The sequence below is a fragment of the Stegastes partitus genome, unplaced genomic scaffold (assembly GCF_000690725.1).
Source record: "Stegastes partitus isolate 25-593 unplaced genomic scaffold, Stegastes_partitus-1.0.2 Scaffold257, whole genome shotgun sequence".
Taxonomy (NCBI): Eukaryota; Metazoa; Chordata; class Actinopteri; family Pomacentridae; genus Stegastes; species Stegastes partitus.
The window spans coordinates 300394-312173 of record NW_007577988.1 but is presented as its reverse complement, the minus strand read 5'-3'; the positions used below and the strand labels follow the sequence as shown (position 1 = coordinate 312173).

Below are 11780 nucleotides of genomic sequence, written 5' to 3'. Positions count from 1 at the left end.
GTGTGTGTGTGTGATGCCGTGTTTTAGCTGCACGTTTTTGCGCCCTGAGGAAAATGCATCATTCATATAAGAGTGCAGGCAGCACTCAGTGCCTCACTCACTGATAGTAAGTGTAAATGCTTAATGGACTGGCCCAGACACAGAAACACTCCTTGTATATGTGTGTTTCTGGCTCTTTTTTCTATCTTCATTTCTTGATCAAGCTACAGTCAAGCATGTGGGAGCATTTAATACTGGCCGAGGGCTGCCAGGCAGCTGGCTAACCCCTCCCAGGGGGTGGTGCCAGCCTCTTCCTTTTAAGCCTACTGTACCTACTGTTGTGGAAATCTGGATGAGCTGTAAAAAAAAAAAAAGGTGCATTATTGTTTCACCTTTTCATGAAGATAGCAGGAACTCATTAGCCGAGCAATGTAGATAATGTGCAGTCAGAAATATGCTATGGCAATAGTGAGACCAAGGTAATGATAAATTTTGCTACAACATACTCCAACCCTGGTACCAGATGGGCCGTCTGCATCTGGTTTTCTTCTTATTCTTAGACTCTTTTATTGTTTGGTTTCAGTCTTCAGTGGTGGAAACATGGGCAATGTTTTTCTAGATTTTATCTGGAGATATTCTAGTTATTAATAAATCATGCATGGTGGTATCTGTAGGTTGCTCTTTACCTATTATGTAAATGCAAAGTTCTGGTCACTTATGGACAAACTTAATCTCCATGTTGTCATGGCAAAAGAATTTCTCCTCCCATATGGCTTTTCAGTGATCTCCAGTGTGTCAGTAGACTAGGGGACATTCTCATCATATGGTAAACAGACTGCAAGTTGTGTTAGATATATACACAGACCGGAAATGAGAATGAGAGGAGAATGATGGGGTATGACATGTCACAAAGCCATGGATGGCAGGGAGATGAAACCAAACAGACTTTGCCTCAGATACTACTAAAACTATATAATAACAGACATTACAAATAAAAAAAAAAATCCACTGACCTAAAAGTAGTGATAATATGCAAAGAAACACAGCAACGCTGCAGCGAATGTGAAGCAGAAGAAGACTGCTGGCAAGTTAACATGAATGGTAGCAATGCAGGCTTTAAAGCGTTGTAAAAAAGTGCATACATTAAACGTACATGCATTTTTTCTTTGTTAAAGGGTTTCTGCATATTTTAGAAGAGGAGCGGTGTAGAAGTCTGCATATTATTCAGTAAAACACAGTGCACAGTGGGTGCAAGCTTGGTCAAACTTATTCACCCATACTGATGTTAACGCTGCTGGATCTGTCAGACACAGCTTGTTTTAAAAAAGGTTCTTCTACAGAAAGCATAGTTCAGACCACTGCAAGGTTGATGTGATTTACTTTATGTTACAGTATGTAACAATCTTCACACATTGTGTAATATCCAGGAAAAAGTGTGCAAGTTCATTATGTACTTCACTTTAACGTCAAGGGCCTTCCTAAACCCAAACTACTGCTTGTTAAAAATAAAATACATATATATTTTTTTTGTGCTTGATTGAGGTCGTAAGGCCAGTGTAACCCAAGATACATGTATTTTCTTCAAATGCAGACTTTGCATACAGGGTATGCTAACTACATCTTATTATCAGTATTTCTGAGACAGGCTGAACATATTTTTTGTTGAAATTAACCTCAAGAATGGAGTCAGTCCAGAAGAAGTGACAAGAAATATTCGAACACTCTTGTTCTAATTTCTTTTTAGTGTTTGTTTCCACAGATGCTTAAATGACTGCAGCCCAACCTGCAGAGATTAGACAAACAAAAAAACTTTATATCTGCACTGTATTCCTACTCCTTTGTAGGTCTTTTCAACAGCAAGGTTTTTCACTGTTACATCTCTTTGTAACTCTAATAGTCAAGGAGACTGCGAGAGAAAATGCTGAATTATTCAACATTATACTGAAGCTTCCACAGCTTCACTTTGCTGTGTTAGCCGCTTTTCACTTGTCCGCACCACCCAGTTCTCAACATCCACACCTGTTTTCTTTCTCCTCTTATTATTTATTTTCTTTTTTCATTTTTAGTACCTATGCACAAATTAGGTCACATTTACATAGTCGTCCTCAAATTTATTCTTAACCTTCCATTAAAGAAAATGCAAAATTCACAATAGTCACTCAAACAACTGGAAACTAAAAAAAGTAATAATAAATAAAAATTTGCCAAATTATAATTTAGTGAAATAAGACATTGCTTTTGAATTGTGGTTGAAAGGAATAATTAAAAAAAATAAATAAATAAAAAATCAGACAAAACTGTCCCAGACAAATTAGAGCACTTTGCTGATGAGCAGTGGACCAAAATCAAAGTACCTGTCAACAGGTGCAGAAGTCTGACTGAGAGTTACAGAAAACACTTGACAGCAGTGATTGGCTCAAAGGGTTGTTCAACAAAATATGAGTTTACGGGTCCCATCATGCTTGTTTGCTTTTTTTGTTTGTTTGTTTGTTTTAAATATTTCTGTTGAACCACAATGCAAAAGCAATGTCATGATTTTCATTTCATTTTTATTTATTAAGCAAGATAAACATCAGCATGAATTGTGTCAAGTAAAAACCAGGCTAGTGTAAAAGGACAGACATTTATTAAAGTAAAGATCTTCTATAATTGTGAGAATAAGTACTATGAAACAGTACCGTTACTAAATTCATCACATTTGTCATCCTAACAGTCACTGCAATTTCTTAGCATAATGTGGATAAAAATTGACAAAAATTAAGGTCTTTGTCCCTGTGTGCATTTGCAAACTATAATCTGGCTTTTTTGTGTTGCTTTTGGAGTAATGTCTTCTTCCTCTCTGAGTAGCCTTTCAGCCCATGTCGGTACAGAACTCAGCCAGCATCTTTACAAGGTCTTTTGATTTTGTTCTGGGGTTGACACGCACATTTCGCACCAAAAAACATTCATCTCTGGGACACAGAATCCGTCTCCTTCCTGAGCGGTATGATGGCTGGACATTCCCATGATGTTTATGCTTGTATATAATTGTTTGAATGTAGAACTTCAGGCATATGTTGTTTTTTGTTTTTGTTTTTGTTTTTTTTACATTTTGAGAGTCAAAAATAAGTGTGGTAACAGTGATGTGGGGATTATTACAAAGATTATTACATATTGGTTCTAAGACTGAGAAAGCTGTAAATACAACTGGGCACAATTCTCAAGTCTGGATGTAACAATTGGATAGTCTGTATCATGTGGTTCTTGAAAAGGGGTCTGCAGTAGTTTATGTTAGAAGTGAAGACAAAGTTCAGAATCGAGTGTCCAACTGGCACCAGTCAACCTCTGGGTAACAAAACCAATGACATGTTGTTCTTTTTTTTTTTTTTACCTGTAATAAAACAGAATATTAGGAGTGCAAACCCAGTTTGGGATCTTTGGCATTTATAGGTTTGGATCTTCCAGTTAATTATACCAGAACTTAATGATTTAAAAAAATACATATTTAAAAATACACTGAAACAAGTACAAAATTATGGGCAATATTCATTTTGTATGGTTTCAATTTTCAGAAACGTATGGAAAATGTTTCTATACAAACTTAAGATTGTACAAGGTTTTCTTGAAAGACAACATGGTACCTTTCCACATATTGCATATACTAGTGTGGCTTTTAATGTAGCGTTAATTTCGGCATAACTAGTTTCTTTTTTGAGCCAGATCATGAAGAGCAGAACAATCATTCTGATTTAGTCTATCTTGTATCCTGAGAAGGCCCCAAATTGACATAAACAATCTATAATAACAGGGACACTTTCTATGAAAGTGTGAGATGTGCAAAGGAACCCCACCAATGTACCAAGATGTATTCTTTAGAGTCTGATCTTAGAAGAATGATGATTATGCCAGAAAATGTGCCTTAGCTTTAGTGCTTTAGCTAATATTTTGCAGCTACATTCAAAAATAAAACTGAATATGAGTCACTTTAAAGTTCTGGATCATCTTCTGGTTGAAGTGTACATGTATTTAAATAATAATAATAATAATAATAATAATAATAATAATAATAATAATAATAATTAAAAATTAGAAATAAGTTTATACCAATGAGCTAAAAGCAAACCTGCTTTCTCACCATATTCATCTGGTACAGTTAATGGGAACCTTGGGATCAGTTAAACAAATCCTCTAAACTGGGTTTGTTGTTAATTGTTGAATTACAGTAGAGCATGGTGCTTATACTAGCCATAGAGTAACAGAAAATGGATAATGTATTATACTTTAAATATAACAAAATAAATCATCCAAATAATTATCAACAGCCACTTTACTCATCTGGACTTCCATTGCTTTGTCTAAGCTGCATTGAGGAGAAGGAGGGGAAAAAAGAAGCTTAAATAACAATTATCCTGTGTTATTAGTCAAAGTTTACCATTAACAAACAGCATGAAAAAGCATTGTTCTGGATAGTGCTCACCCTCTTATAATCCATCGGTCTTTCATCCCCTTCTTTCCCTCCCTCCCTCTTAATTATGAGGAATCTTGAATGAAGAACTGCTTCATTTAGTAATTGAAGAGCAGCAGCATCCTCCCTTCTTTCATAGACATTTAGCCTGTTTTTACTAGAAGCCATTTGGTGGACTTGCTCTGTGATGTGACTAATGGTAAACAACTGTAACAAAATATGTATTAATGCTGACCTGCTTTGTCCTGCTCTGTAGTTTCCCCAAATTACCGGGGTGTCTTTTGTCCTGAACCTATGTGTGTGTGCCTTAACAGATAAGCAGTGATATAGACACAGAATTCATCTTCTCGTAGGAGAAGTTTAAATGTAGCTGCAAGAACTGTAGGTAAAAGTGAAAGACAAAAAACCCCTGTACATTCCCTGAATTGTTATCACTTTCTGCGATTAAAGTGTGAGTTGTAGCTTTTTCAAAGCTGCTGTTCACTATGCAACGTTTTTTTGAAGAATTGCAAACTTCTCACTTCAGTGTTTCTGATTCAAAGGAACTGGACGACATCTCTGATTTGCATGTTTATAGTTCCTGTTGTCTGCAAGAATGAAGCAATTTCTCTTGAAATTGCACCCAGGCCATTTCATTTGCTGCCTCTCTGAGTTCTACTGAAATAATAAACTGAATTTCAAATAGATTTTCAGAGAGTTGGACCTTAGAGACGAAATTTGTAAGAAAAATCAACAAGATGGCTCCACCATACGTTGTATTTACATTTAACTGGGGGTTGAGGTAAGGGTACAGTGTTGGTGTTAATGTTATCCAGTGTGGTAACTTTGTCACACGGGTGTGGAGACCGGTATTTGTTTATTGCAGATATTTTGGTACAGATGTACAGTTGAAACCAGAAGTTACGCTGTATAAAAAGACACGTAACGTTTTGTTTTCTCACTATCTGACATTAAATGTGACTGAACTTTTCCTGTTTGAGGTCACTTAGGATTACCAAAATAATTTCTATTTGCTAAACGCCAAAATAATGAGTGAAGGGATTTTTTAGAAAATTGTTCTTATTTTCTTCAAAGTCAGAAGTTTTTTTTATTTGATTTTTTTATTAAACTTTATTTGTATAGCACCTTTTAAGAACAGAATTCACAAAATGCTTTTACATAGTAAAGAAATACAACATAGTGAGACAGGGCAACACAGGAAAACATTTGCAAACTGTAATCTGGCTTTTTTATGTTGCTTTTGGCGCAATGTCTTCTTCCTCTCTGAGTAGCCTTTCAGCCCATGTCAGTACAGGACTGGTTTCACTGTGGATAACGACACTCTCTTAACAGCTTCAGCAGCATCTTCACAAGGTCTTTGCTTTTGTTCTGTGGTTGATACGGACATTTCACACCAAAACACGTTCATCTCTGGGACACAGAATCCATCTCCTTCCTGAGTGGTATGATGGCTGGACATTCCCATGATGTTTATACTTGCGTATAATTGTTTGAACAGATAAATGTGGAACCATCAAGCATCTGGAAATTGTGCCCAAGGATGAACCAGACTTGTGGAGGTCCACAATTCTCTTCCTGATGTCTTGGCTGATTTCTTTAGATTTCCCCATGTCTTCACAAAAGGAAGCAGAGTGTTTGAGGTGTGCCTTAAAATACATCCACAGGTGTTCCTCCAATTAACTCAAATGTTGTCAATTAACCTATCAAAAGCTTCCAAGGCCGTGACATCATCATCTGGGCTTTCCCAAATAGTTTGAAGGCATAGTAATGTTAGTGTGTGTAAACTTCTAACTTTGAAGAAGACAATAAAAAATTATTTTAAAAAAATATCTCTCTCATTATACTGGCATTTAGCAAATAGAAATCATTTTGGTAATCCTAACTGACCTAAAACAGGAAAAGTTTAGTCACATTTAATGTCAGATAGTGAGAAAAAAAGGTTACATGTCTTTTTATACAGTGTGTGTAAACTTCTGGTTTCAACTGTAGTTAAGCAACAATTAATTTTAATGTGTTAACGCAAAAAAATATGTAAATAAATGAGTGGTATATCATTGTCATAAATAATTAGCAGTATCAGTGTTGGTTTAAAAAAAAACAAAAAAAGTCTTCCGGTCAGTGTATTAGAAAATATACATCCATCATCCTGTTCTCCACAGAGCTAAAAAGTTTCCACTTCTCTGAAACAGAAATCCATTCAGCCTGTTCTTTCAGCTTTATGTTATCATAGCATGCTAACATAAGGCTAACATTACCATGATGGCAATAGGGACAGACTTTCAACAGTGGAGCTATTGTATGTCATCAGATTTTTCACATCATCACTCATCGTTTTTTGGCTTTTTGTTGTTTTCTTGCGTTCTTCACCAGTTCAACAGCATCAACACTATTTTCTATTCTTCTAATTGTATTCCTGTGTTTATTTTTAGTAGAGGCATATTAAATAGCTCAGTGAGCTACATTTAGAGGAAAGAATTGACTTTACCACCTACAACCTGGCACCATTCTGCCTTCCTTTGACTTTTAGACTGTTGTAGCATGGGTCATACTGAGGCTCTGAGACTTTGTAACAGAAGCCAGTAATGCTCAGGGCAATGGAGAGTATAATGTGTTCTGGAAAGAAAAAAAAAAAAGCTTGCTCTATTTTTAGGAGCATAAAGATTTGGTTTCCACTCCAGATGAAAACTATAGGCCTGTATAATGTTGCTGCTGCCTGGGGACACGTGCAGAATGACACACAGATACACCAATAGACGGTTGGACTGAGGAACGGGTAGCCGTATCAGGTTGATGAGATAAACAGGGTAGTATTGATTTGAAAAATGGAAACAGGCAGAGGAAGGGAGAAAAGACGAAATACAAGTGCTGATGTAATGCATGAAATAGCACCTTATCTAGTTTGATGACCCAAAAGAAAACACCACTCGCCCACATACCGTTGAACCCACTGACGTGTGATGCATATGTTGCAATATAGCTGTGTTTTCATCGAACTGTCAAGCAAATTTGATGCAAATATTTACAATCTTGAGAAAAACCTAGAACAAGAAACTGCAAATAAGGCTTGTTTCCAGTAGCTGCTTTGGAGCCAGTATACCAGACTGTGTAGTGTTGTCAGAAGGTGGTCACATGGGCTACATGTAGAGGAGAAGAGTGGAAGAAGCCAGAAACAAAATCAGTAGTTTGTCAACTGCAATAAATTAATAGAAAACCATCAATATAACCAACAACTACATTGAGTATACTGACAAGAGAAAAAGGGGATAGAAGTCTTCAGTAATAGATGTTCATGATTTTTGCCATGTTTTTAGAACTTATTTCAAAAATGTGTGTCCATCTCCCATGAAGTGCATTAACTGTTTTTCTTTTTGACTTTTCAGAAAATTCTAAGTTGCACTTTTAGCTAAATTTAAAAAAGCAAACAAACATTTTTTAAAAAACAAACTTGTTCTCTTGCAGTACCTCAAAATGTTCATAAAAATATGCCATGGAAACCTGATTATATAGATTTAATCAGCTGTGTGTGTTTTGACATGTTGAAATGCTTGTATACTTAGATTTCTTGTCACCAAGGAACACATTTCAAGAGATTTTATGGGACATGGTTAATCTATGAATGGAAAATAACACTGGAGTACTAATCAGGTAGTTTTAAGAAATATACTGACCATTAAGTTCTCTTTTCAGTGTCATCGTTACAAGCAATGCTCTAATTGTATCAAATGACGGTCAGATGATCATGATAGAGAAACTTTCCTGGAATGGACATGAAATACAAGCTAGAGAAAGTTTACGTTGCAACTTAAACCTTTCAAAGATATGAAAAATGCAGGAATTAAACACTATACTTAGACGTAACAGTGTGTAATTGAGAAAACAGCAGTCGGATGATTTACACCTTTGTGAAAGTTGACAACCTTTGATCCAAATTACTTATGGTTTTCATGTCTATTCATCTATCCGTTCATGCGTCATATCTTACCCACAGCTGGTTACGTTGTGATAACTGCTTGGGGAGTGATTCACCTCTGTGCTGCTTTCTAGCAATTTGTGAATTACACTCGCTGGCACAAGGAGCGACATACCATACAACTCCAGGTCAAGACATGCTGACATGCTGACATGCTCTTGCTGGTCCAAGTCTGGAGAGCCTCATTTGTCTGGAAATTTAGCGTTTATTGTTTGATTGTTCCTGCCCTTAACCAAATTTTTGTTGCCAAGCACTACCATTCAAAACTGCTTAGTTGCGGAGATTGTGTTTGTCACCAGGCAACATTAGCTCAGTAAAACAATTATGTCAGAGATGCAGAGGGAACTGTTGTCACTTCGATGTTTCCAAAAGACTCATTCAAGTTTATTTGCTTGTTTTTTGCAAGATTGTTGCATTCAGCTTAAATGTCTTTTGAGCCTCTGTGCCACATGTTTACATGTTCACATCTTCACATACTTCCTAAATGGTAGATCTAAAGTAGAAAAGCTGCTTTAGCATCTTGTTTCATTGTGCTTTCTTCTGGCAAAGAGCAAAAACCCGAGGTGAATCACAAAGAGACTCATATATCCCTGTTTATCATGTTGGCTACATACTTGGAATTACAAGCCTGAGAAAGTTTGTCCGTGTAGCACAAAGGGCATTTAAGGTGCTTTACCTAAGGGAAACCAAAACAGAAAATATAGTCAGTGAAACTAGATTAAAATGTAACCAGACCAAAAAAAAAAGACAAATAGTGTAGTTACAAATGATGTAATAGTGACAATAAAGTGTAACTGACTAAATGAATGTCAAAAATTCACAGAAGAGTATTTAGATAAATTTGAAATTGGCTAAAAGCTGTTGTGGAAAATAAATATGTGATTGATTTGCTTTGCTCTGTGAGAGTTGCATGTAAAATTAAACAAGATGTCAGCACATGTGACATTCTTAGTTGTGTGAAAGCACAGGTGCTGAAAATGCCATGACTCCAGAGGCAATGTTCCTACAGAGGAACAACTATGTGACTGCTTTGTAAACAGCCTAGGAAATGTCTGCATTATTCAGTTCTCCTCAAGCATTTAAAATCCTATTTTCACTCAAGGCCATTAAGAGATTTATAAAATCCAGCAGCAGCATTTACCAGAACATTTATAGCTACAAGCCTGTCATAATGTGCTCAGTCCTTCTGATTGTTGCAAGTATGAATATATCTCTTATGTGGATGTGAATTCTCAAGTTGTTGCTATTTATTGTCATCACAAAAGGCTGATTCAGTTATTGCTTTGGTGTGGCTGCTGAGGTCCAGATAAAATAAAGAGCAGTTCTATTCTCAGTAATGTGTTCATTCAGACGGTGACAACCCCTGGAAGTTACACCTGGAGGCCCCTCTGATAAACATGCTCAGATGACATCGTGTTTGAATGTGAAAGCACAAATACACAACAAATACTGTCACTGTTAGAGGATGCTGAGAGGGAAAGTATGTCGCACTGTGATCTCACTACCCACACATGCCCGTGCTGTATCGGAAAGCGACTTTCTTGTTTTCTCTGTGTGCGTAAGTGTGTTTATGCAAGTGTGTGAGGCAGAGAACAAGAGAGAGTGCGTGCCAGACACAGAGACCAAAACTCTCTGTTTTGGGCTCAAGCAGCAGATTTCTCTATGATAATCAGCTGGATTGTCTTGCACGCACAACATCTGTCTCAAGCACACACAAACATGGCCATTATATAGTCATTACTGTCAGGCTGATTCTGTACAGCCCTCACTAACATGCTCTTTCTCTCTTATCCATCCCTTCCTTCCCTACGTCCTTTCTTTGTCTTGTTGTTTCTGCTGCCCTCTCTCCTCTTTCTTCCTCCATCCAGACGGTTTCAATCTTGGAGCAGCGTCTGACACTGACAGAGGACAAGCTCAAGGAGTGTTTGGAGAACCAAATGGAGATCGGTTTACATCTCCAGAGAGGAGAGGAGGCTTAAAGATGGCGACAGAAAGGTTGAGCTGTGGTGTGGTGTAGTGTGTTGTGGGGGGAAATTACGGTCACAGCAACACCATAGACAGAACTTTACGTAATGTTGCTGGTAAAGATAGGAGATTTTACATATTCATTCGCGCATTCACATGTACAGCGAGGACCTTAAATGCACACTGAGCCTTACTGCTGATGCAAGGTTTCTGGTTATTTCACAAAGAGATATCAGACGTGAAGGAGGTGAATATTAGAGAAGTTCCTCTACAGCAGTGCTGAGCGCGCAGTCTCTTTTCTGCTGACAAAGGACCTGTGGCTACCAGTCCTCTGTGTGTGTGTGTGTGTGTGTGTGTGTGTGTGTGTCTGTGTGTGTGGGTGTGTGTGTGTGTGTGTGTGAGAAAGTCACAACACACACCACATAAAGAGGACTTTCATGCTTGCCTGTGCACTGCGCATGTGTTCATTTTTATTTCAGTTTGTCTTCCACAGAATGGCATCAGTGGAAAAGCCCATTTATGTACGTAAACTACCAAATTGTTCATTGGCATGTTTAACACATATTAAAGGATACGTCTGTGTTTCTGTTATTGTCAGCCGATCCCAAGACTCTAACCACCGTGTGCTGATGCTAGTAACAGGCTAATGCTTGATGCAAGGTATTCCTCTGTGTCGCAGACCTCCATTGTTGTCCAACAGCTGGTAAAAACACGTTAGTAAGCCACGCTGAAGAATGCATTTGTTTATTACGGTATTTTCTGTACAGCACCTGTGAAGCACCTTGTTTACTTCCTAACTTCCTCAGTTCCTTTGAAGAGGTCATTGAGTTTAGTGTCATGAACAGGGCTGGGGAAGTAAAACACATTTGGGGAATTGTTGACAATAAGAAAAATTTAAAGTGACACCAGACGGATTTTCTTTTTCTTTTTTTTTACTACTGTTTGAAAGACAATCATCCAGAGCCATCCCTGTTTATCTTGTGGCTTTTATACACTGAAAGTAAGTTATTGTGTACACTTCTTGAATGTTTTAAACTCTGGCATGAAATTAGTTAATAAAGTCATTCTGGGTTCTCTTTCTTAACACTGAGCACTGTTTGTGTATCGAACCAGAGAGAGTTTGTTTTCATAATCACTGCCAAATCGATGATGTCACGGGTTCATTTTAAGAGACTGCTTCATCCTCTGGTCCGCTGAGCTGAAGCGAGTTACCGGAGAAATCATGACTTTCCTGTCTTTATTGTCCTCAGCAGAGATGTTAAGATCATGAGCTGTGAGCTGTGTCATCCATTGCTCACGGCCAGTAATTTTCAACCCTTTCTTTGCCAGATTTTAAGCGATGATTTATTACAAAAGCACGGGGGTGGCTGCTAAATATGCCTTCCCTGCTTGTGTCCAAAATCCTTATGTTTCACCCCCCGA

At 37.5% G+C, this 11780-nt stretch overlaps 1 protein-coding gene across 1 annotated transcript in view; it reads left to right on the top strand.

Annotated features, from left to right (window-relative positions):
* poc1a (POC1 centriolar protein A) overlaps nucleotides 1-11442 on the top strand; it is a 62423-nt gene extending 50981 nt beyond the window's left edge. Inside the window, exon 11 of the mRNA XM_008282087.1 lies at nucleotides 10262-11442. Coding sequence (XP_008280309.1) covers nucleotides 10262-10372 — 111 coding nt within the window. The 3' untranslated portion in view covers nucleotides 10373-11442. The remainder of the gene's footprint in view (nucleotides 1-10261) is intronic.
* Nucleotides 11443-11780: the final 338 nt, after the last annotated feature.